Here is a 27,033-nt window from a genome sequence, read left to right on the forward strand (position 1 = left end):
CAGCTACATTAAATGAATTTTGTCTTAACATTTATTTTCTGACACATCATTCGTTAAACAATGCAGAACTCGATCTTGGTTTTCTTTTGAAATGTCAGCTGTTCAGACTTTGCAGGTGGCGAGTCCGTACCCGAGGCAGGCCCATTCGTTTGTCATCTCTATGAAGCCTGGAGACGATGTGAGGCCGCTTGCTGAAATATAGACATCTGTGATGAATATATCACATCATTTTACATTTAAGTCTGCCCTGCGACAGACTGGCGACCTGTCCAGGGTGAACCCCGCCTCCCGCCTGGAACGTAGCTGGAGATAGGCACCAGCAACCCTCCCGACCCCACTAGGGACAAGGGTGAACAGAAAATGGATGGATGGATGGATGGCATTTTACATTTATGCATAGTCATTAGCTTCAATAAGATTTAAACGAGACGCAGGTTTTAGTCAGTAAGGAACAGACAGATTTATTAAAGCAGTTGGTGTTGAGATGACAACACAGGATGGGAGTGGAAAATAAACGGTTCAGGTTGTTTACTCACATGAGAGCAGATTGTAGAGGTTACAGTAGTTGAGTCCATCATCAAGAAGGCTGGTGAAGCCCAGAGAAATGGACTGGCCCTGGCAAAAATATTACAAAAATATGCTTTTAAGGTTTTATGTGATGACCTAAATAATGGTAAGAGCTTTGTAAAGAGCTCAATGTGTATACATTTTAGCCATATGGTATAAACCACACACCTAAAAACACCTGTATTTATGATACAGGTGTTTTAAGATCTTTTTAAACCCTAAAATATGAAACAAGAAAACAGCTGCGTGTAGTGATATTCTTCTCTGATGCCCTCTGGTGGATAATCTAAGTACTGCATGTTGTATTAATCAAAAGCTCACAATCTCCACGGAATATAAACTATTTTTTTTTAATGTTTAGAATCAGACAATGTGAAATATCATTATTTTAAATAATGTTGTCTTTAATAAGCAGAAGGAGGGACAATGAGAAACATTTGTAAAAAATAAATAAAGTAAAAGAAAAATCTAATCTTAAAATGTTTTAATGAGGAATTTTTAGTTATAATTTCTAAATAACAAAATTGTTTTTATTTATTATTATAAAATATAAGTCAATATAACTTATTGATTAATTTTAATTTATCAATCTGCTTTGCTCCTCCTGCTAGCATAGCAAGTTTGTAACGAGGAAAAAGGCCGGAGGAAACAGAAGCTGCTTTGGATTCTGCTGAAAAACCCCAAGAATTCATGGCCGAAGGTAAGAGGCAGAATTTACACAAGTGTAATAATGATTAAATAGTAAATAAAACGGAGGAAAAACATTCTTAAGTCAATGTTTCTTTATATATTTTGTAGCATTGTCTGTGGGCTAGCCAGAAGCTAACGCTGTTTCGGGGCTCGTGGCATGAGATAGTTTGGAGCCTCCCGCGCTAAAGTGACGCTTTAAGAACCGCTAAAGCTTCATGACGCTAACCGCTAAAGCTTCATATAGCTAACCGCTTTGCCCAATAAAAACACGAAACACGGCGAGCGCGAGCGGCGGCCGTCACAGGTTCGAGTTCCGCTCACTCACATCCCGTTTCCTGTCTGAAAACTGTCAAATAAACGCAACTATAGCCTAAAAAAATCCTTTAAAAAAAAACAAAAAACGAAACAACCGAGTTTCTTACAGACACTCGACAACCGCTGGCCATGATGGTGGGATTTAGCGTGAAGGTGATGTTCTCAGCCTGCAGGCCATCCGGAGACGTGTGGTTGGCTTTGAGAATCACAGGAGTGGCTGACACAAGCTGGAGAGGACAGCAGCAGTTTTATTAAATAATTAAACTGCATTTAACCAGACTGTTGACTCTGAAAAGCTTCTACCTGATAATGGCATTTATCACAGCCGATCATCGGGCTGAAGGCTTCAATCTGCTTCACCAGTGAGGAGCTGATTTTAGTGCAGGGCATTTCAAAGAGCCTAGAAGGAGAAAAGTGAAACATGGGATTTAGAGCCGCGTCTGAGAGGACGTCCTCGCAGAAATGAGTGGGCCGCACTTACCAGAGAGAGCTGCAGAAAGCGTGGTAGGGGATGGGGATGGCAGCGAGGGAGCCAAACACTCCAACAAGGACAGCAGAGACCATCAGCCGAGTCGTCATGGTTACCGGTTACTCCCTGCTGTGTGGTCCTGAGACTGATGAGGGATTGTTGGTCTTCTTGACTTTTATAAGGGTTTGTCATGAGGGAAACCAAAGAGGCCCGAAATCGATTCCTTCACAGATGTGACTTCTTCCGACCATATTAATTATCTCCTGATCATGTGGCCCATCATTGCTGTGTTTACTTATTGTGACAATAACAAAGGCTTTGTGTCCTTTCTTCTTTTTTTTCTTTGGAGATTCAAACATAGTAATGACCTTTTTTAAAATAAAAAGTGATTAAGGTTTGTATTCATTTTATTTCTATCATTCTTTAAAATAGCGTATTCTGTTCAAACTACGGCTGTACAATAAATTAGAATATTATTCAAAAGTCCACTGAAGTGAAACAGTAGCTTAGTGCTAAAGAAAACAGGATATTTAAGATTAGAATATCGCGTCAGGCTAACAACCTTTAAAATACAGAATTATGAGCTTAATAACAATTATGTTTGAGGCCTGCTTAAAGGTACTTTTAATCTGAAAAGTTATTCTCATAGGAGCGCATACTCTGTGGATATGTGGATGTAGTTTTTGTTTTATTTTAGACATAATTCAATAATACTGAACAAAAAAAATGTAATTTTCTGCATAAAACTTGTCAACACTTTTCAATCATTAATCTAACAGGAAGTGCTTCACTTACAGTGACCCTGTAATGCAGCAAAAGAGCAACTGGTTAAACTGGGTCAGAGCACCATGGAGGTCAGCTGTGACATAAAGTTGAGATCTTGGATGCCTAACTTTCATGTCTCTTCAGCTTTATGATTTACGGTACACGACACGCGTGTTAACGGAGGTACAAATGATCTTTCTGTTATAAATAAATTGCTATTAGCTTCATCTCTCAGGATTGTGACGACATCAGCAGCGTAAGGAGATTCTGACACTGAATGACATGGTGACTGGGTGAATTGTTCAGAAGTCCATAGCTTTAAAATGAACGCCTTAAAACACAAGGATGGTCATTAAAAAAAAAAACCCAACATGTTTTAATACTGTCACTGTCAATAACTGTTATTAACCATTTTACGTTCTCAATTCTTTTAAATCAATAGGAATTTACCAGAGAAATCTTGTGTCAGCAAAAACAACAAAAAGTTACATCAAGTGTGACGTTTTGAAAAGGTGTTTGTGCCACTGGCTGTTTTCACATTTCAGCGTACAAGTTAGCTCTATTTCCATATGCAAGGAAAATGAAGAAACTTTCTTTATGAAAAGAGGGAAACTTTTCATAAACAAGCTGCTACAACATGATTCAAACAGACACATAAAGCATGAAAAATGATTTATGCATTGTCAGCTGTGAGGGCCGCACAACAGTATTCACACTCCTCGAATGTTTTTACACTTTGTCACATTACAACCACAAACAAAACGACCGGATATTTTTTTGGAATTTAAGTCACAGACCAACACAAAGTCGAGTATTACAGTAAAGTAGAAAGTCTTCATTCAACGATGTGCTTTTGTTTTCAGCCCTCCTGAGTCAATACTTTGGAGATTCAGGTTTCGCTGAGAGAGACAACGTAGCATTAGCATATTATGCGCTGTCGCTTTTTTGTAAAGGTTTAAACAAATCGGAGGTGAAGCGTTCTGAGGCAGCCGGCCTTCGAGCTTATTGTGGCAGCGAAGGAATGTGTGTAATCTGAGAGGAGTCTCAGTGGTCAGGGCAGGTCTGAGGGGAACAACGGGGGCCTTGTTGGGAATCCTTCACACCTCATCTGTGTGGCTAAATGAGCGGCTTCCTCCTCCCACACATGAGATGTCACAAGCTGCTCCGCATCCTGTTGTGTGCGTGACGGTTTCTTTACCTCTCTGGGTGGAGGGGGGGCAACAAGGAACAGTGGAAACATAAAGCAACCTGAAGGGTTTCGGTCTCAGAGTTTCGTTTGCAGGTTTTCATTTCAATGCTCTACGTTGACGTACTTTCTGTATTTCTTATATTTGTTTCTGTTTTAAACAGTTTTCCCTTTACATCTTCCTTCCATTAAGTTTTTTTCCCTTGTTTTTTCTTTAACTCTCTTATTGCTGTTTGAATTATGAGTAAAGTGACCAAGACCCTCCATCTGCGCTTACTGCCCTTTTTTCTTCCTATATAAGAAATAACTGTTTAACAAATCATAATGATATTTTAAAGAATTTGTGATCAGTGTGTAATCTCCATGTCCAGACTGGGCCTGTCTTTAAGGATGTCTTCACACCTGAAGGTCCGGTCGATTCTTTTGGATTGGGAACCAAAGTTGCGACATTTGTTACGTCTTCAGCTGATGTGGTTTGCTTTCACACGGCACTGATTCAACCGAAACCAAACCTTTTCAAAGACCCAGCTTTGTAAGCTTCTCACCTGTGATGGCGATGCACCAAGAACCGCTGAAGGAAACGACACAAAAATTCTTTCTTGACAAAATTTAAACAAAAATGGAGTGCCACCAGGTTGTAGGATTTTTCCTTTGTCTTTGCTAGAAGACCCATTTCTCCCGATAGCGCTATGTTCTTGTGTTTGTTTTGGTTGTTTACCCAGAATGCCCTGCACTATAGTTCACTTCCTGTCTTGGAGCAAACTCCAGTCTGCTAGCGTCAGAATTCACTTCAACCAAACCGAAATCTAGGTTTGTAAGTTTGTTTCCTCTTTGGTCTGCATCAGTTTGATTACACATTCACACCTCCCCAAACGAACTAGACTTTCTAGGAAAACGAAATAAGAGTTTGATTAAATCAGTCAAGAGTCCTTGCTCTGAGCCTCAACGGGGTTGATGGACTTCATGAAGGTCATTCCTCAAATGTTTCCTAAAATTAAGACGGGTAGTTAGAGATCCGAAGTACACACCGAAGGGTGTATCTATCCTCCTCTATAGAGGCTTTCTGATCAAATTAAATCTTTAATCAACTATTAAACTGAACTTTCATTGTCCAACCCTTTCAGAAGGTCCTTTAAATCTTTAGACTTCATGTTGGTTTGTCTATCTTGTCAGTTAATTCATCATTTTATTAAGTGCTAATACTTCAGTGACTCAAAATTTAACATGAGGTATACAGTTTAGCATCACAGACAGAGAGAAATAGCCCTGCAGACAGGTAGACATTGGTAGAGTTGAGACTGAAGAAAATCTTTTATTTAATGAAACTATTATAATATTAACACATAATGTTACTTGTGTGTAAGCTTTAGTGACATTATTCCTATCCGTCCACCGCGCCGCCATCGTTTTCCCGTCTCTTCGCCGTATTTAGTTCAGTAGCTCCCCATCCTCTCCTGGTCTACTCCTCTCCATGCAGCCAGCTGACTGGGATCCACTGAGGCTCGTTCTGCGCCTGCTGGATGATGGAGCAGAGCTGCATGCAGGCGTCCTGCAGGTCGTCGTTCACCACCACGCTGTCAAAATACTGTTTGTATTTGGCGTCGATAAGCTGAGACGTGTCCTCCAGTTCCAAAAAGTCTTCCTCCTGAGTCGCAAGAAAGGGAAACCTTTCATTTCTTACTTCCATGACATTCAGCACTGGTGGTCTGTTCATTGTAATGCTGCTCCATTCCAGTCCAACCTGTTAAATCACGATAGAAACGAGACGCATGGGGGCTCTTACTGTGAACGCCCTGTTGACGGCGTAGCTGGTGATGAGTCTGGCGTTTCTTCGAGTCTGTCTCAGTGTGTCTGGGCTCGGCGCTCTGATGAAAATCACGTACGGCTTCAGGTTCCTTAATCGCAACAGATGGATGCCCTGAGAAGCAAGTAGGATAAAAACGAAACGTAATCAGCTCTGTCTGTCACAAAGAACGACTTGGGGAATCATTCGTCCTATTTTCCATCTTACTGCATAACAGATGTATGGTGATGCTCATCCCCTGGATTTTACATGCTACATACATGATACTGTTTATAGCGTAAACAGTATCATGTACAATTATATATAATTCACACCTATAATTTTTCTGCGTATCGTTTTTTTAATCAGCCTGTAAATATAACTACTAGATCACATCATGAACACACTGTTGTCATTTGCACTGCTGTCGTTTACCACAGTTTATTCTTTGGATCAATTTCAGATTCATTATTTAAATTACACAGCTGTACTCACTCTAACTAGTCTTTATTCTGTAGGTTCCTAATTTTAAAAATATTTTCTTCTACTGTACTAGCTAGCTAGTTGTCGATTTGTCAAGTTAGCTAGCGGCCTGTTTATCTAGCTGTGTAGTGAGCTAGCTGCCGCTAGCTAGCTGTTTACCTACCTACCTACCTACCTACCTACCTACCTACCTACCTACCTACCTACCTACCTACCTACCTATCTATCTACCTATCTACCTACCTATCTACCTATCTACCTATCTATCTATCTATCTATCTATGTTAAACTCACAGGTGGTTCAACGTCGATGATGCACATCCGTCCTCGTTTTATCACCTCATCAATAGCATCAATGCTGGTTCCATACAGGTGGCTCTTACTCTCCCCATATTCTACAAATCTGAGCATAAAGCAAAATTCATTTGATCACAAGTAGTGTGCAAAGTCAGAGATAAATGCTATAATAAGTAAATTATCCCTACCTGTGGTTGCAGACCATATACTCAAACAGCTCTTTGGTGACAAAGTGGTACTCTCTACCCGCCTGCTCCCCTTCTCTTATTGGACGGGTTGTGTCTGCGAGAACACAGCGTGTCGTCATTTATTCATGATATTAACAGAACCCTAAGATGAAACATCATGATGTTTAAAATCTTCGTTCTCTCTGGTCCCTGGACGCCCAATATTATTGGTTGAAAATGTCAGTTGACTTTTTCCTGGATTATTTTTGCTGTATTAAATGTTGCAGTCAAACTCACTTCTGTTCAGCTTTAACACATAACCTGTGGTCTTCATGAGACTTGTAGTGAAGAGCAGAATGCTGCCAACGATTATAAAAATTAAAACAAACAAACCCTGTTTGGGTATCAAAGTATGTACTTTTGTGCAAATCAGATAATTAATGCATTATTTTTGCATCACTTTTTATATTCAAATGTCAGTGATGAGAAATTGTTATTGTCTTATTTATATTGTTTGGGGATATATAAATTATTGTTCAGCTTAATTAATTTAAGTCTCACAAACCGAGACACAGAAATTGTAAACATTATATTAAAGCCCAGCATCAATAAAAACATAATTTTCTTGTTTTGTTTTTCATCCATTTCTTTTAACAGTATAAAACCAGAGAAAAGCTGTTAAACTGAACGAGTTGAGGTCACATACGCGGTACGGGTCCCTGGAAGGTCGATGGGTTCAGTTTGATGAGTCTCTTCCTCAACTCATTGACTCCGACTCCTGAAGCTCCTGTTTCAGAAGGACACACACACCCACACACACACACAGAGACTTTTGCACATCTGACTAACTTTTTGTTTGTTGAACGATCTAAAATGTCCGAGTGCAACAAAAAAGCAAAAAGAGGAAATCAGTCGAGGGAGACGTGTTCTTCTTTTTTATTTATTTTTTTAATGGCGCAGTGATTATTTAACTATCAAGATAAATAAACCGATGTCCTGATATGGTTTGGTACACGAACATGAAATATTTTGAGAATATCAGTGTTCGGGTGTGACTTGGGCCAGGTCTTCTCTCACCTATGAGGATGATGAGGCGGTGGTTCTCCTGCGGGAGGCGCTGGTACAACGCCACCTCCTCATACGGGGAGGACAGAGCGCTGCTGCTGGGTGAGCAGGAGGTGCAGGACTGGCGCCTCCTCTTATAGGACGTCCTCCTCCAGAGGCGGAAACTCCGGCGGAAGCCAGCTGGAGTGCAGAAGTTTTGTTATGCTTTGGACTAAAGATAACAGCATTAAATCTGATTTATATGCTATTAATACAGCTTGATGACAAGTTATCAACACCATGAATGTATGTCTTTTAGCTTTAATGACTGGTGATTTATAATAATTATATATCTTAGTAAACTTCACATAAAACAAAACTAAGTTACAAGTAACTTTTCACCAAGATATAGGAGCTTGTTTTAAGTCCATAATTTTTTAATATTTATGAAAAAGTGCACGTTCCCCTGGCAGATTATTTCACTTGTAACGTTTAAAAGGTTTTGTTATAAGTCAAATAATCTGCCAGCGGAACATACACTATTTTTTATAAATATTAAGAAATGATGGACTTAAAACAAGCTCCTGTATCTTGGTGAAAGGTTTCTTGTTAGTTTTGTTTTATGTCAAGTTTACTAAGATACTTAAGCTAAAAACAAGACAGAAATTCTCGGTAAGATTTCATGTTTTCGCAGTGTGGTTGCATTTAATTATGTAAAATATAAATTAATTGCACCAGAACTGCACTTTCCCAGTCCTACTCTGCTCTGTTCTGACATTAAAGGAGGCGAGTTTGGCAGAGAAAGTTCATGAATTCGGAGGTAAATTCTAGATTTCATTCCATTTATTTAGAAACTTGCAGTGAGAAACAAATGTGATACAGTTAGTGAACTGACTGGACAATTTCTAACTCTGTATATATTTATATTCAACAATCTGACTGAAATAAAATTCCTAAAACTAAACAAAGGTTAATTCTGCTGTGGATCCAGGAAGAAGGCGACTTACCCAGGTAAATTCCTTCAGTAACATCTGGATCCTCCTCATCTGGAGAAAAGAAACATTCAGTCTTTGTTCTATTGCCAGAAATGATTTATTGTTTACAATAAGAAAAACTGAATTGTTAAAGTAAAAATTTAAATTCATCTAGTTAAAGGGGTGCACCTGAAATTATAGCTAACCAAGAAAATCTTCACTTTCATGGTTTCTTTTGTTGATTTAAAGAAATAAAATGTCAAACCTGTTAGGTTAACTTCTGCTTCACACCATATTGGACAACTTTTTGTTTAGTTATTAATTCCCAAATATTTCCGACTGTGTTTGTTTGTATAATAGATGTAAATCAATTCCACAGACTTTATCTACAGGGTAAAAAAAAAAAAAGGAAATCTGAATGGGGCTGCACAGTGGCGCAGTTGGTAGCACTGTTGCCTTGCAGCAAGAAGGTCCTGGGTTCGATTCCCGGCCGGGGTCTTTCTGCATGGAGTTTGCATGTTCTCCCTGTGCATGCGTGGGTTCTCTCCGGGTACTCCGGCTTCCTCCCACAGTCCAAAAACATGACTGTTAGGTTAATTGGTCTATCTAAATTCTCCCTAGGTGTGTGTGTGCATGGTTGTTTGTCCTGTATGTCTTTGTGTTGCCCTGCGACAGACTGGCGACCTGTCCAGGGTGTACCCCGCCTCCCGCCTGGAACATAGCTGGAGATGGGCACCAGCAACCCTCCCGACCCCATTAGGGACAAGGGTGAACAGAAAATGGATGGATGGATGGATGGAAATCTGAATGACCAAGGAATCTAAATCCTATTTGATTCTCTTAATTAGATGAACTACGACTGTTCTGGACAAACTTACCCACCAAAGTTTATTTCTTTACTTTTTCCCATATCTGTGGGAAGGAGAAACACGTTTTCTTTAGTCGGACTCAGCCTTCAGCGGGTCAAACTGGACCGGTGCCGTTACCTGTCAGGATCCTTTTGCCATCAGCGAGCGTCAGATCCTCGTCTAAAACCCACGGAATAGAAAAGTTAAGCTTCGTTTCCACACAGCAACGAGTCAACAAGGCAACGTGACACTTTGGTGACTGAATGATGAAATCAAGAAACACTTTTAAAAAATAACAGCAGATCATCAGGATGAGGTTGTTGTGTTGAAAAGAGATCCAGCGGATTTAACAAAAGTTAAAATGATTTTTTTTTTAACTTATTTTTAAAAGGAACCAACAATATTATATAAAATATACACCAACATGTTTCATAGAGTTTATTTACATAGATCAATTGTTAATACATGCAGTTAAAACCAGATATCAGAGCAAGTCTTTTCTTTTTTAGGTCTTTTTCTGCCAAAGTTGGCGTTATTTACTAAATGCTAGAATAGCAATAGACTTATTTTCACTCTATTTTTTAATTCTGAAATTTACATACACCAAGATTACTTTGCCTCTAATAATTTGGCGAAGCCCATTTGTTTATGCTAAACAAATGGGTTTAACATAAAGAGCGATTCAGTTATTCAGAAATGTTCTTCAGTCAGAAGATTTGAGCTGAACTGAGACACACTGTGGATGTTGAGCCATTAAGAAATTCAGCCAGATTCATCGCACCAGATTTATCAGGAGAAATGAGACAAAATTAAAGCTCTCTAAAGTCATACAATTAAAAAAAAAAATTCTACCAAAATACAAGGAAACATTTGTAAATTTATGACTTTAAAGAAAGTTACAAGAAATCTGATTTAAAAATTACTTTTTTCTCTCTGACAGTTAGCAAATATAAATAATAATAATAATTATTATTATAATTTGGACTGATTGTGTCTGTTTATGGAGTATATAAATATCTAGTTTTAACTCTAAGTGTGGGAGATAAATTTAAAAAAGATACACCATGTTGGCTTGTTTTAAAAAAATATTTAATGGCAAAGAACAAACTGGGAAATCTAGAATTGTATGAGGACGAAAAGTTCAACCTGATGGTTCAGCTAATGTTTATAGAATTTATTCCTGAGATGATCATAAAAGTGCTTCTCCTTTAACCCAAATAACCTTTAAAAATAGGTTTTACTTAGACACTTTTAGATGGCAAACATTGTAGTATTGGGTGCGACACTCACCGTTATCAGCCAGGCTGTCTTCAGTGGGCAGCGAGGGAAACAAACAGCTGCTATTTAAATGTAACAAGGCAGAAATATGAAGAAAACCACTAGATCATTGTTAATTATATCTGTAATATGTGTTTATAAATGATAAACAAGGGAGGCAATAACAACTTTGGTTTTACACCCTTAAAAAAGGCTGTTAGGCTTCACAGAAAGACAATAACCGGTAAATAAGTTGGTTAAAGGGATATAACAAATTACTCTATTTAGTTTATAACGGGATTTATGTCCTGATTACACCAGTTTTATCATTTGCACCAGTGTGTGGGAGTGTTTATTGCTTTTTTTCCACTGTTGATTTCGTAACCATGCAGACTGTTTGCAAGAACTATGACTTTGCAATGAGAAACCTTTAAAAGTGGCATCAAAGAAGATCAAAACTACAGTCACAGGTAGAAGGCTGGTCGCTTTTTAGGGATACAGAGAAAAGATATGTCAGACAATAAACAGCTAGCTAACTAGATAGCTACATGTCAGACTGCAGTTTGAAACGGTTAACTCAAGAGTCGGACGCTTCGGATCAGCTGACTAAAAATGATGTAGACACGTAAAACAGAGATCTGTGATATCTGGATGTGTCACTACCTGCGTTTCCATTATAAATGTGTGCAAAACTTTGTCGATATTCTGCTGATGTCGAAAAGAAAAATAGAATTTTGCAATTGCGTTGTTTCCATTAAGTAAGAACCGCAATTAAAATCACGGGTGAATGAGTTTGTTCACGTGACAAGTCATTAAAAACACGCTGCGCCATCTTCCTCCTACTACTTCCTGTTGTCGTCTCCTCCTACGTGGTTTTCGCCAGTGGTAACACCTGGCTGCTGATCATGTGACTCATGATACAAAAAACGTGTTCCCGTTGCAGTTTTGCCAGATAAACCAATTCCGATGCTACCGATAAAACCACCTCATCCTGTCGCCAAAACTTTTAACCAGCAAAAACGTTTCTTCGAAATCGCTGCGTTTCCATTAAGCCAATTTATTTTCCAAATGTCACAATGTGATGAGTGGGAACACAGCTAGAGAAACCCACATGAAATCAGAGATAATGACAAATATTCTCACAAGGCCTGATGCATGTGTGAACCTGGGATGGATGACACCACCACTGCTCCTTGTGTTTACTGTGAAGAAAAATGAGAGCGATGAACAGCGAAATAATTACAGCTGCAAGTTATCAAGTAAAAATGCAGCAGTCAGCAAGTACAAACCATGCATTTAAAGCCATGAAAGAGCGCCACCTAATGGAGATTAAAAATGAGTCAAAGCCGTGAGAATGCTGAAGTGAAAGATTAAGTTCTGGTAATCTTTGTGTGAGGATTATAGTTACAGATTATAGTGGGGACAGTAGTGGGGACATTTTGGCATGAATTAAAAGACAGTTTGTCTCTCCTTCAGAGTCCAAGGAGCATTTATTTTTTATTATTTACCTGCACCAGTAACACTTCTACAGCCAAGCAACGACATTTTGTTGCCAAATGCACCGTCGTGTCTTTGTGCAGTGACAATAAAGTAAGCCTGTCTCTAACTCTAGCGGTGACAGTTATTAATGGATCAACCAATCAATTAATTTTTTTTTGCTAATTGCTGCAATATCAATGAACAGATTTAGCATTTGTGTCTCATACTGAAAATCAAAATGGAGTAGGGTGTAAAAATATAAAGAAAATATGTTAAACATTTAAAAATAGTAGTTGTGTATTAGAGGGGTTAATACTGAATTGTTTGATTCTTGAATTATTTAGAAATCTAACGGACTTTTCAACAACAACAAAAAAAGGTTAATAAAATGCAAAGATGAAAGGTTTTGGGGTTTTTTCTTTAACATTTTGGCAAACCTGTTGCTCCCTCTGGTGGCAGTTTGAGCTGCTGGCAGGTATGCAGGTTTCTGTGTGTGTGTGTGTGTGTGTGTGCGTGTGTGTGCGTGTGTATTTGAACCTGGTTTTTATGTCCTGGTGGGGCCCTATTTCTGTCCACAATGTGGGACTGTGGGGACCATTTCTCCTCGTGGGGACATTTTCTTGGTCCCCATGAGGGGAAAGGCTGTTTTAGGGTTCGGGGTTAGGAATGTGACGGTCAAGGTTAGTGGTTGGATTTAGAGGTATGATGTGAAATAAGTTTTGACTAGGATTGGGGTAAGTGTTTGAGTTAGGCATATCTGACTGAATGGAAGTCAATACAAAGTCCTAACATGTGTGTGTTAGTGTGTGTCACCTCTTCAGCATGCTAGCAGAGGGAATTAGCCCAGCGAAGGAAGCGCCACAGGGCAGCTTCCTGGCCTGCCACCACAGAGCGTCTGATTGGTCGACCACCTCCAGCAGGTCACCTCTGCTGAAAGCCATTCCTGCATCGGGACACGGGATGGAGGAGTCCTGCAGGGGGCAGTAGTCCACCATCGCCCTCATGTACACCTTAAAGACAGACACCAAGATCAACAGAGAGATACTGTAGGAGCTATTTCTCTATTTTCAGTAAAATCTTAGAATTTAGATTATTTAGTTTATTTTAGTTTTGCTTACTTTCTGATTAATTTACAATTAGATTTTTTTGTTTAATTTGTAATTTAAAATAAGTCCTTTGGTTAGTAATTCACTTAATTAGTTAATTAATTTCAGTTTGGGTCGTGGGTGTGTCACGGTATAAATATGTAGGTTTTAGTAGCTCATTATGCACCTGGGTGGTCATATGGTTTTTTTTACCAATCAGTCAATCAGTCAGAGAACAGGTGCAGGAATCAGAGGAGAAGCAGCAGAATCCTGTGACGCCTGTAATTTGCTTGTCTGAACAGTGAAATAAAACAAAGAACTGCATTTTGACTGTTTAAAAATCTTTTTGGGGGCGTGCCATGGTGGCGTAGCGGTTAGCACGACCCGTATTTGGAGGCCTTGAGTCCTCGACGCGGCCGTCGCGGGTTCGACTCCGGGACCCGACGACATTTGCCCCATGTCTTTCCCCCTCTCCTTCCCCATTTCCTGTCAGCCTACTATCATATAAGGGACACTAGAGCCCACAAAAGTGGGCTCTGGGCTGTAGATTTTTTAAAGTAGATTTAAAAAATCTACTTGGCAGCATTTAGAGTACTGGTTGTGAGGAAAGAAATGAGAAATGAGAGATTTGTTTAATTATAGCAGAAAGAACATGCTATAAAATTACAAACTAACCTTTTGAACCAGCATATGACGGGTTTAGATTGTTTTTTCCCCAAAATACATAAAACTTCATCATTAGCAGCTTTGTGAAGTGACCGTTTGATCAATATACAGCTTTAACATAACATTGACAACCACTTGAAGCTTAAAGTGAGTAATTACTCCACAGAATCACCTGGAATCAGAATAAAAATACCTATGAGAGTAAATAAAGTCACCTGAACCAGAGTTCAGCTGCTGCTCTACTCCACATTTCTTGCCCTCCAACTTCCTGTCTGATGGCAGCACTGTTTCCTGATTGGCTTAAAGCTTTACCAACACACATGACGTTTTTAACTTTAAATCCTTTATCTCCTAAGGTTGCACATCCCAAAGTGGACGCACTTTATTGGATCTCCACTTCCTTGAAGCTCATTTTGGAAAACATTTTGCACGCACCTTTTCCAAGGCATTCGATATATAATTGAACTTATTAAATTCAATTGAATAAGTCAATGCTTTACATACTTTTTGTACTTACTTTAGACTCAGTTTAAACCTTTTTCTTACCGGCTTCTGGCTGCTGGTGACCTGCGTTGACCTCGGGATAACTTTGAACAAAATAGTTCCAATCGAACTGTTCTGACGGGGAGAAACACAGACAGAACAATAAATATGACTGCCATTTGTTTCCCTCAAAAGAATGAATTCACACATTCATATTGTCCCAAATGATAAAAAAAAAAGCCATATAAAGTTTTCTTCAGCTGTTCTGCTGTGTGATTTGTGGCATTATGCAGTAACTGCTGTAATGCTTTGGTACATTTTAAAAATCTCATTCTTATGCTGCCAAATAACATAATATTCAGATTTCTTTTGTCAAGATTAAACAAAGGTTACATAGAATAAAAAAACAGTTTTTAAAATACAGTGACTAATAGAGTGACACAAAGATGAAACCATGAAAGGGCATTAAAAGGGCAGTTTTATGTATTTTCCAGGCACATTAAATATTTAATAGCACAATCTAGTAACTGTGTTTCCTTCAGTTGTTATAAAACTGCTGTATATATCAAATATGACTTAAAGAAAATTTGACTGTAATTTAACGGCTTGAAATTGAGCATTCAGGAAGTCATCACAACATCTTTCCACCATTAACCCTTTGTACAAGCATTGTTCTGAGAAGTAGCTCTTATAATGAGCTCAGCAGATGTTCAGCTCCACCAGGTGTTTGCTAATTGCTGCTGGCTAGTCTGAAGGAGCTGAGTGGGGGAGCTGCAGGGGAGGGCTGCTCTGTAAGATGGAAGCTCAGAAGCTTTTAAACTGCAGCTCGGTGAAGGAGCCTTGTCCCTGAAGGCGGAGCTAGATTCACCCAGGTGTTTTGCACAGCTGAATGGTTACCATGGAGATTGAAGTATTTCTCAACCATGCATGAAATAATCAAGGCAACACTCCAGGTATGTTTCTGATGAGGGAATAACATTATAACATGATGCAAAGTTCTAAAAAGTCAATTTTACACAATGCTGCCCCTTTAATGTCATTAAAGCAAAGTTGCAATTTTCTGTAAGAAGAAAAAAAAAAACACTCTTCTTAACTTCAAGCTCATTTTTAACTGGCTACAATTATAAACAGGCCTATTTTTTCACATTCAGATAAACCTACCAGTTTCTGGATGACCTTTTCTGGTTCCAGTCCCACCACTGAGTTTCCATTCACCTCCACTATAAGATCACCAGGATGAAGGAGTCCTGAAACAGAAATCAGAGATAACTCCTGAAAATATTTGTTTTGTTCTTGTTTTTAATCAAATACACTCTCCAGCAGTCTCACAGACGGCTGTGAAGAGTTTTATCTCACCACTGCGGTCTGCCAGTCCTCCATGAATCACTCGGGCAATGTAGATGTCTCCCGTCACCTCCTCCCTTCTTATAGTCGCCCCCTGAAAGACAGAAATGACTCACCTGTAATGCCTTCTGAAACTACCGTAGTACTGATTGTCGGACAGGAATGTAGAAAAGAGTGGAAACCCAATAGTGTAGTGGGAGAAAATGGTGGTAATCAGAATGGCTTCTGAAAAAAATACGTTTTCCAGAAAGGAATCTGAAAGTTTTTTATTATTTCCAACCAAACATTTGGATGGCATGTAAAGACGCAACCAACCAACTGTACCTATACCTCATCCTTCGCAGGTTTTCGGGGGGAAACCTCAGACCGTAATAATATCTTGTGCTCCAGACAACTGTACAAATAATTCCAAGTTTTTTGAAAGCTAGCTTTGAGATTGAGAGCATCATATTTGCACATTTACTAGAAGAACTAGGGCTGGGCGACACATTGATTTTAATAATTTATCAAATTTTCTATTTATCAAAATGTAATTTTTGTAAAAGGTGGATTTTTTTTCTCTCCTTGGGTTTCCATTGTTCAGAGTGACGTTTGCCCATCCAGGGTCGCCATATTGTTTTACAAGCATGTTTTTACTTATACTTTGAATTCAGGTCAGCTGCCAGAAGGGATGACTGAAATAAAAGTTAATTTATGGAAAGATTTATCAATATATCATTTGTCATTTTGTTAAAGAAAATAACGGGATGTGGGGGAAAAAAATGGCCTAAATCAGATTTGGTATGAAGATTTTATGTTTAAGCCCCAAACAGAACAGCAGCATAAAATTATGGCTTTGATGAGAAAATGGGAACAATGGGAACAAATAAACTTAATGAAAATTTAAATTAAGCACATAAACCTTTTTCTACCTTTCGTTTAATTTCATTTTACATTTTTCAGTTGAGCCAGTAAAATGCAAAGATGTCTGAATTTGTGGCGAGAAAAAGTTTGTATGAATTTGTAAGAAAAAGCCTGGTAGATTAATTTTGTCCGTTTCTAATGATGATGCAGACGTTATTTCTAAAATAGCTGCTTATCTTTCTTCTTCTTGCTTGTTGTCAAGCAGCCTGTGATATTGCAGTCCTGCTTGTCTTCTTGTTGAGCTCTTGCAACAGCTCCATTGTGGAATCGAATGTGTCCGTTATGGTCTGCAGCTTCTGATCTCTTGCTGGGTTTGTTTCCTCCGTGCAATCCCTTTGGGCTGCGGTATCCTGCAAAACTGTCTGCACAGGAACCGGCAGATGAAGAAGAAGAGGAGGAGGAAGAGGAAGAGCTGGAGGCAGCAGAGGAGTGCGAGAGCGGCCGTGGATAAGGCGTGGGAGGTTTGTGGATCATCACCGGAGATAACGAGGAGACTCTTGGCGGCGGCGTTGGCCGACGGTTCGGGTTCGGCCTGCATGGAGGAGACGTTTCGGGGTGGTTTCTGGCCACGATGATCCCCTGGAGCTTATCCACCACTTCGGCGAGAAGGTTGAGGGCCTGGACGTTTTCTTCAACACGGTCCGTCAGGTGGCGTACGTCCTGGCTACTGTGCTCGATACTGCTGGCCACGGTCTGAACCGTGGTCCTGAGCTCCTCCATGCTGCAGGTTTTGTCAAACCCAGGAGGTTGATGATGTTTCTGCGGTTGCTGTTGTGGTTTGTTGTGATGCGGAGAACAATTGACCGCACATGAAGCCCTTAAAGACTCTTTCTGACAATGCCTCACAGGATTTGGGAGAGTGCTGACTCCTTTTTGCTTAGAAGAGGATTGAGTTGCAGGAATGACTGGTGCTGTGTGGACTCTACCAGGAGTAAGAATGCTCCTTGATTCCCCTCCTGGAGCAATCTTTTTGTGCATGAGAGGAGAGTTGGGAAGACTGACAGTGTAGGCCGGGATTGGAGGGGGAGGGTAAGAATAGTCGTCACTGCTCCCTCCACTAGAAGCATCGTCCTCTTTGTTGGGCATGAGTCTCTCTGAAACGTACCAGTGGGTGAGAGCAAAAGAAGAAAAGTACAGAAGTTTAGAAGGTGCATGAAAGCACGGCAATGGAGTCAAGTGATGTTTCTTTTCCAAGGTTTCATGTTGGCATGAAGGAAATGATGAAAGGAATGAATGTGCATTTGATGTGAAAGATGCGCGGATGTTGTTCCCATGGAATGTTTAAAGGATAAAGATGGATCCACATCATGACAGGTTAATGCCAAGAACACTGGATGGACGCGATGATGACTGGTGACGGGTTGAGTCATCATCATTTTTCAATTTTTCACCCTTGTGACTTTGGTGACAATGGAGACAAAACACCGGTCGGTTCTTTTCTTACCGGAACACGTTTCTGGGTTCAAGACGGCCGGAGCCGAGTGGTTGAGCCCTCGCTCCCAAAGTTCAGTGTTTTGTGGACATAAACGACAACTTCCCATCGACTCGTAATGGGGAAGAAAGTGGCAGGGTGGATTTCCATGGAGAGGCAAAGGCCTGGCCGTCTCGGCCATTTTGAGCTCCTCCCCAGACCACGCCCTCCTTGCAGGGATCAGGCGCTCCAACGTGAGTCGACGAAGACTGCTCCAACGGCTACGGACCACTCTGACCTGGTCTTCTGAACTTCTGCAACCCTTTTCACTCTTGGAGCATGAACAAGAAGAAACTCAGGTTTTTTTTAGGGTTTTAAGAGGGTTTTTGGTCAGTTGTCATTTTCTGTTTGGGCTTCAAATTCTTGGAATACACGACCATTACAACGAAGACATATTACATCTTTGAACGGTTTCAGGAAATCAATTAAGCAATGGTTACGAAATAATTAAAATTACACTATATTCACTAACATCTTTATGTTTTTTTTTCTTACAGAAACCATACTTATATCTCACCAGAGGCTGGTTATTCTTTACAAGACAAACGATCCTCATGGCCTCCTCATCCTCTGGTAACTCGTCGGGCAGCGGAGAAAGGACGGGTAAATAGTCAGACTGCGCCACGCTGTCGTGAGATGATAGGAGGGCCTAGTGGACACATTCATGCGTGTTCAGACATCAACGATGATGTTGTCTGAATGAGGTGGGGAGGTTCTGCTGGAATCCAAAATCAAACCTGGACATGTGGAGAGCTGAGGAGGTTGTAGAGCTCACGAGCTTCAGCCGAAGGACGGTGCGCTCTTTGTATGACGGCCATGATCTGACGAAACAGGCAAGAAAATGGATGAATAGTGAACCATACATTTCTCCAACGTTCTGACAACGTTTGATACCTGAATTAATATGAAAGGGAACAGAGTGACATGAACATATTTCCTCCCAATTAATGTTTTTGCAGCTTGCCTTATTATAGCTACAAAGTTTAGTGTATTTATTAGTTTGATACAAATAAACTGAGATTCTCTAGAATCCAAAAAATACTATTAAATCAGCTTTGGTGGCTGCGATAGCACTTCTAGACAACTGTCAGGCCAACAAGACTTGGCAAGTTTGATGTTAATGGTCCTGATATGAAGTTGTAAGAATAATTGGTTAAAAAGAGATAAAACATGACAATATAAAAACAACACAGCTAGAAAGGCTATGTAGGCCGTGTCAGAAGAAACACAGATCATCTTGTAAAACTTAGGGTGCATTCAGTCCAGTAGACTCGGTTCAATTGGGGACTAAAATTGCAACATTTGTTACATTTTCAGAACTGTAGTTTGCATTCACAATGCACTGTGTGAAACGACTAAAACTAACTGAAAAACCTGTTCCCCCCATCGCCTGTGGTGGCGCTGCACCAAGAACTACTGAAGGAATCGACAACAAACTTGTGAAGACCAGCGCGACTTTCTTCTTCACAAAAAGTAAACAAAAACAGAGCGGTGTCAGATTTTAGCGGTTGTAGGATTTCTTTATTGATATACATTATTAGTCTAGAGACAAACTGTTAGCCGCTAACGCTAGTGACGCTCCTGCAGGCGCCATTATTACGCGGTGAGTCTGTCCACTAAACCAGGCGTGGCCTTCACATACATTCGAACAACACAAGTGTTCACTTCAACCAAACCGAGACTTAACTGTGTGGTCCACATCAGAGCTGGATGGCGCATTCACACCTCCCAGACCAACCAGACTCTCTAGGCAAACGAACTAGAGTTTGATCAAATTGGTCTAAACAGGACTGGTGTGAATCCACCCTTTCTCACCTCAAATAAGAGTCCGGAGGCACAAGGTAGAAGGGGGCTTGGTGACAATCTCTGGAACCGCATCAGGCACTCGTAAATCTGAAGACGTAAAACATGCAATTGTATAGGAATTACCCAGCTCCATAGTAGCTTACATGCTTTGCTAAACCATAGAAAGACCTTTAGTAAGGCACGAAGCCATGGAGCGCTCAGTAGTTCATGCAGAAGCTGAGAGCCACTAATGTTTCTGTTGACGGCTTCGCTAACATCCTCCACAACGCTGGATAATACTTCGCTGATCCCTGCAAACATAACGTAACCTTAGAAGCATCATTTTGCTACGGATTATTGTAATGCAAAAATACAAGGTGAAATTTTTAAACTGCTGTGATTTTGTGGTGTCAGAAAATCGTGGTGAAAATCTCCTCCATAAGAGAGAAGACTTTTTCCCCCTCAGATCTCCATAAACAAAATGTGTGCATCAGTGAACCAATGTTCTAGTCGACTAAGTAGGACACTAGTTAGGACACTCGACGCACTGCATGGTATTATGAACTCTTTTAGCTTTTACAATTAAAACCCAGTGGCCAAAACCCAAAAGTCAGTGGGTCCTTCAATTTGATTGAAAACTTATGGCCAAATTAACAAAGAAATTGATATTTGAACAACAAAAACAACCTGTTTTCATTGCCATATCACTCCTCAGACCTACGTGCAAAATGCCTGTTGGCTGAGCAGCAGAAAATATAGAGTATCTAGGACCCTAACCAATCTAGAGAGAATTGTACTGTCCTGTCTGCAACAGGGTGTTGTGCAAAGTAGCAACAATAGAGGTACCAACTACCAATCATATTGTTTAAATAAACAATATTAATTTATTTGAAAGATTTTAGCACATCTTTGCGAAGTATGACTCGGTGCTGTAATTATACCCAAACCTCAGTTCACTATCAACGTAGAACTGAAGCTCATTGAGTTACCTCCACTTTTGTCGTAATTGACAAAAGTGGTCAGATATGTCAGACTCTATCGAAGGTCTCACACAGGTGTGTGTCTCTCAATGTGTTTGTTTTCTCACCATCCTCCATAGTTTCTCTCATGGTGATCATCCAGAACCACCATAGAAGAAAAAAACGCTATTTCTCCTGTAAAGAAATTACGCAAAACGATGTCAACACAGAGAAATATTACAGAGCAAGTCGAATCTGCCATGTGTGGTCAGGATATTTGTTTATAATGCAAACTTAAAACAATGTATTTACACATCACATGTTTTACAGGTATGCATGTTTTCTCAAACAGGTCAACTGGTGCCAAAGAGAACCTTGATATTGCTTCAATCAAAGAGCAAATGTAAGCAACAAATGGAAATCCAAGAACAAGACAAAACCCCAATGTTCTCAAACAAAAGATGAGCTTAGTAGTTCAGGTATCTAAATATTGTATATGATATGCTATTAATGCTTTTTGTGATGTGAAGCACTATAAGACGGCTTGACAGTCCTACAGCCTAATTAATATTTTCTTGTCAATACCCTATCGATATCACTCTGGTCCCTGGTTTTGATTTCAGTTTGTGGCTGGATGTGTTGACAGATGGCTCATCTGAGCTTTCTGTCATAGACTAAAGCAGCTCAAATTAAGGTGGACAGGCTGAAGGCAGCTGCTGGCCTTAATGCTGATCACTTTTAGCATCTGTGGTTAAACAAGCACATATAATCATGTTCCCAAGTGGAGGAGTTTAAGTATCTCATGGTCTTGTTCACAGATGAGGGGAAAATGGAGCGGGAGATTGATAGCCAGGTTGGCGCAGCGTCTGTACGGGTCTGTTGTGGTGAAGAGAAAGCTGAGTCAAAAGGCAAAGATCTCAATTTACCAGTTGACCTACGTTCCTATCCTAATCTGTAGTCACAAATATTGGGTGGTCACTGACAGAACGGGTGACTCAGGGTAGAGCTGCTGCTCCTCCAGGTCGAGAGGAGTCAACTGAGCTGGCTTGGGCATCTGGTTAGGATGCCTCCAAGGTCAGGTGTTCCTGGCACGTTTAACCGAGAGGAGACCCAGAAGAAAACCCGGAGGAACTACGCTTCCTAGTTCGTCTTGGGGTTCCCCCTGAGGAGCTGGCCCAAATGGCTGGGGAGAGGGAAGCCTGAGCCTTCTTACTTAGGTTGCTATCCCAGCAGCCCAAAGAGGAAGATAGTGGATGGATGGATAATTAAATAAAAAAGAGCAGTGATTTGAAATTTGATTGACGGTATTTAAGGAAAAAAATAGAAATAGGGCGAAGAAATCCCTGCTTTATACCAATTTACCAGGTAATTCTACATTTTCTATAAACCTGCTTCCTAATGTCCATTGTGACCATATGCTTGTTTAGAAGAAGGGGTTGCTCCTAAGTCAGTGACCCCAGGCAATCAGGAAGGCTTCCTTTGATAATATCTCATCAGTTGTTATTAGACACTGAAAAGCTGCACTATATTCTAACTAACCCGTCTATTTGATTGGATTGATCTGTTTATATATTCTGGCTCTAAGTTGGATCTATTTGCCTTGTAAAGTGCCTTGAAATCACATTTGTGTAAAATAAACTGAATAAACTTGAATAAAACAATTCGTTGACATTTTGCCTAGTGAGAAAGACAATAAAGGCTTCATTTTATTTTTTTAAAAAGCAATTACATTTGTGTACACCATACAGCATCATTACAGCTGCAGTAGATGTCTGGTTTAATGTTAATCAGTTTAGTCTGTATTTTTCTCAATGCATAAAAAAACAAACTTACTTACATCCGGTCAGCTCACAGACAACAGCATCCAGTGTACCTTTCTCCCTTAGGTTAGGGTTTCCTGAGCGTGTTGATTTGAGACGGAGTGAATCAGCAGTGTGAGCATGTCAGCCGCAGCCAAACGTGACTGACATGGAGGTTAGTTTACAACCAAACCCAACCTGACACTAATCCTCTCTAACCCAGCTTAATCTACCAACCTCTCCCTCTCATCCCTCTTTCTCGCTGAAATTCACAAATCGTTTCCTTGTGTCGTTTTGTATAGGACTCAATCCATTGCACTAGCTTTCTTTTACATTTTTGTGTTGTAAGGGAATTCCTTTTTTCAAATTTTGTCCTTTCCTTCCTGTTTTAGTCATTCTATGTAGCTCAGCGGATCACAAAGCTTCTTAGTCGGCCGCTGCTTTTAGCCACAGACACACAAACCCACACACTGTGAGGACCTTTGGTTGCATAATCTATGAACCTAACCTGATACCAGATTAGGTCTTAACCCAAATATCCAAGTGTTAAACTATATGCAAATACTCCTTGAGCTTTCTGAAAGTGAGAGCTAAAAAGCACTTCCTTACTTTTTTAAAGGACCCCACTAGGGGATATTAAGAGCAACTTGGTAGCAAGTGCTCCTCACGTTGCTCTGTCAACAAGTACACAAAAATGGAATAAATGCATAGTTACGTTACATTAAATCCCACTGGAACATCTGGGTGCTGAAGACGCCAGCTGCTTGCAGCTGTGTGCATGCGTGTGTGTGTGTGCGTGTTTGGAGTTATCCTGGTGCAAATGTCAGTGGGTCGCCTCTTCGGAGATTACCACTGATCCCACAATCACAGAAACAGAGACGGAGAGGCCGCACACAGGAATAGATGGAAGAAAACATGGCTTCCACGGCGGGAGTGATGCTTACCCACTGCTTTGTCAACCATGCAATATGTGTGTCAATACACCATACATCCAGATAATCTGCAAAACATTGATTATTTTTTAGCAACATCAATGTCATTTTCTTCACATAGGCTTGCAAGATGTCAGAAGGTAAAACTGGCCAAAAATCGACCACCAGTTCTAAAACGATTGACAGAGATTGATTTTCCTTGTTTTTATATTATATTATACGTTAAAAACACTCCGTTCTCACACATAAATGATTTTGTATTTTATTGGTTCTATCACTCACTCATGTTTAACACATCAAGTATATCTGTCATTTTGTGGAGCGCCGTCTTTAAAAGCAACAACACACAACAAATATGTTCCAGTTCAAAGCAATTCTAAACAGATGAGTTTTTAGTCTGGATTTAAAAGAACTCAGTGTTTCAGCTGTTTTGCAGTTTTCTGGCAGTTTGCATTGTAAACTGTTTTGATTACATCTTAAACATTTAAGTGTTACAAATAGAAATCTAAAGAGGGCAAAACACATTTTCACAGCTGTGCTCCTACTTGCTTCAGGGGCATTTGGATAATGCTTACTCTGTCTACACTACTGCAAAAAATGTTAAGGAATAAATTACTAAATTATACCAACAAGCAGCACATAGTTCACTTATAACTGGAGATTTCAAACATAGTGAGAAACATCTTACGTTTTAAACACGTCACTAACAAATGGCTGAAACAATTCACTATATAATATTAACAAAATGAGGCAACACAATTATTATTAATGTTTCCTTGTATTTATACAATAAATTTGATAAATTACAAATCTATAAATTATGCGAATACAAACAAAATCAGCTAACTTCATTGGCAAATATGTGACGTAGAGATCAAAGGTAGTACAAGTAATTTTAAGGTCACAATCTAGGGTTATTTGAAATATATAACCCTAAATTGTCAAATGTATGACACTTAAATACATTTGATTTTAACAATACATTTAGCTACATTTATTTTAGCAACTTAGTACAAAGAAAAAAAAGAACAATACCCCAATGTCTACATTTATTTCAAAAGAAGACATTATTACTAATTTCTTCATATACAACCACTCTTAGGTTGTTTTGACATATTTTGAAAAATATATTTCTATGTTTTTATGTAATTATTTCTATATATATAAAAAAATTAGGGCATACGACAACAGACAACAAAACCACTTCAGTTAACGCTGAATATTGTCACATATTTTAACAGCTTTTGGGAAGACCTAAGACGACACAGGAAGTTTTTTTCTCAGGAATGGCAAAACAAAAATCCTCTTTCGAATCATCGCAAGTTTAAACCCGTAAAGCAGAGGATTCGTAAGTGGGGGAATAAGGACAACAGCAAGGGAGGAAAAGTTCTGGAAGCTCAGAGGGAGATCGGATGATGTAAATCGCATGTGCATCAAGTCAGAAACCACAATGACGAATAACATGATGAGAGAGATTAGATGTGGGACGCATGTCTGGATAAACTTTGCCCTGTCCTCTTTGGATTGCACGCATGTTTTAACAATATACATGTAAGTCCAGAACACAAAGAGCCAATGCACTACATAGATTGACAAAGTGGCTAATGCGTAAACATTATTTATGACAGTGTTTGAGCCAGGGCAAGCAAGTTTAACAATCACCCAGTTTAGACAGAAGAGCCTCTGTATGTTTGTTCCGCAGAACCTCAATCTGGCTGTCAGGAAAATGTTGATGGAAAAAATGCAGAAAGGAGTTAACCATGACAAGCACACCAATGAGTAAACCCTTCTGTTTGTCATGATTGAGTGGTACTGCAGAGGCAGACAGATCGCCACGTATCTGTCATAAGCCAAGGCAGTGAGAATGGACGTATCACTGCAGACAAATGAGTATAAGACAAAAGCCTGAACCAGACATCCATGATAAGAGATGACCTGAGAGGACGACAGAAGGTCAGCCAGGAATTTTGGGTAAAACCCAGCCGTGCCGTAAAGACCATTAATGCAGTGAACACATAACAGAATGTACATTGGCTCATGTAAGCATTCATCTGAGACAATCACAATGATAATAGCAACATTAAAGAAGAGGATAGCAAAGTAACACAGCGATGCAAGAGAAAAGACAACAGCTCTGTACCCGAGTGTGTCATTAAACCCTGACAAGGTAAAAGCCTCCTCCATGACGGAGAAGAATAACCTGGCCCTGTTTCCTCTGCACCTGGTATTAATATTCTGCTTGACAGAAAAGCAAGCTCTGGGGATTCTCTGTGTGATCTCAGCAAGGCCAACATTTTCTTACTTTTAGCTGTGAATGGTTTTTATTGTATTGAAAATAAATCTGTTTCCCAATCTGGCTAGTTACTGCACAGGGTAACTGAAAGCAGTGAATGTGTATCACTCACATCTTTGCACAGGTGAGAATGTGACAATTAATTACAATTCAAGCACTGAACAAATATGGACAACACAGATCTGCTTTTTAATTTAGCTGCAGAAGTCTAATTACATTATTCATCCCAAAGTCATGTCTGCAATTGAAAGGGGGACAAAAATAAATCAGTAGTTCAAAAAAGGAGAAGATACCATTTCACTATTTCCAGTGTTTCTGTGCGACAACATATTGGGGCCATTATATAACAAAAAGGAGTAAATTTCCACCAGAAAACTTGGGAAAAACAAGGTAATTTCTGAGATTATTCTAAAAATGTGGGTATTTTTTAGTGAAAATTTACGCTTCCTTGTTTTTTCTAACTACAATGGCCCTAATATGCCATCGTACTTCTATCTTAAACTGCATGTCAGTTTTAAGCATAAACTAAATGTCTAACATTGCCCATCTTAATACTAAAGTAATGTTTAGTTTGCTTTTCCACAGCCAATTTTGTCTTTTAGGCGTAACACAGAACTCCCAGGAGGAAACCAAATAAGTTTGTAGAGTCACCAAACTTCTAAGGAACCACAAAGCACAGACACTGCGGTATGGCGCACCAGAAAGTCCGGTGGAGATGTCTTTTTGTTTTTTTTTTTTCTCCATTATAAATATTCTACAAACTATATCGCCTTTTGCTTCTTCCTTGTCGGCCATGTTTGACCTCAAGAGGTTTTTCCTCATCTGACATCTGAATGTTTGGGAGAGAAATCTGTCTGTGTGTGGGTTGTTGTACAAGTTGACACACAAACTTAGTGAGCCAAGCCTACTGATATGTAAACAGTTGCCACAATAAGCTTGAGTGTGGCAGCAGGTGAAGGCCGGAGAAGGAAGAAGAATTAGCTTTTCAG

At 39.7% G+C, this 27,033-nt stretch overlaps 2 protein-coding genes and 1 long non-coding RNA gene across 3 annotated transcripts; 1 reads left to right on the forward strand and 2 right to left on the reverse strand.

Annotated features, from left to right (window-relative positions):
• The first annotated feature begins 4,222 nt into the window (after positions 1-4,222).
• On the forward strand, positions 4,223-24,722 carry LOC116722575 (uncharacterized). The gene is made up of 3 exons (XR_004339786.1): positions 4,223-4,236; positions 4,344-4,346; positions 24,116-24,722. It is a non-coding gene; the product is annotated as an uncharacterized LOC116722575 (long non-coding RNA).
• On the reverse strand, positions 5,280-21,997 carry LOC116722574 (MAGUK p55 subfamily member 4-like). The gene is made up of 20 exons (XM_032566732.1): positions 21,149-21,997; positions 20,251-20,372; positions 20,092-20,169; positions 19,014-19,097; positions 18,794-18,925; positions 15,915-15,996; positions 15,720-15,805; positions 14,622-14,693; positions 13,138-13,334; positions 11,989-12,047; positions 10,879-10,896; positions 9,727-9,768; positions 9,623-9,652; positions 8,774-8,812; positions 7,800-7,967; positions 7,429-7,509; positions 6,744-6,837; positions 6,553-6,661; positions 5,776-5,910; positions 5,280-5,637 (listed from the first exon to the last, which is right to left on the reverse strand). Exons 1-20 carry the CDS (start codon positions 21,177-21,179, stop codon positions 5,452-5,454), a joined length of 1,845 nt encoding a protein of 614 aa, XP_032422623.1. The 5' UTR covers positions 21,180-21,997; the 3' UTR covers positions 5,280-5,451.
• A 5-nt stretch (positions 24,723-24,727) lies between the features above and the next one.
• Positions 24,728-25,943, reverse strand: LOC116722573 (olfactory receptor 52K1-like). The gene has a single exon (XM_032566731.1). The coding sequence runs from the start codon at positions 25,933-25,935 to the stop codon at positions 25,006-25,008; it is 930 nt and encodes a 309-aa protein (XP_032422622.1). The 5' UTR covers positions 25,936-25,943; the 3' UTR covers positions 24,728-25,005.
• Between the last annotated feature and the right edge of the window lie 1,090 nt (positions 25,944-27,033).

Source organism: Xiphophorus hellerii, chromosome 7, assembly GCF_003331165.1.
Source record: "Xiphophorus hellerii strain 12219 chromosome 7, Xiphophorus_hellerii-4.1, whole genome shotgun sequence".
NCBI classification, from domain to species: Eukaryota; Metazoa; Chordata; class Actinopteri; order Cyprinodontiformes; family Poeciliidae; genus Xiphophorus; species Xiphophorus hellerii.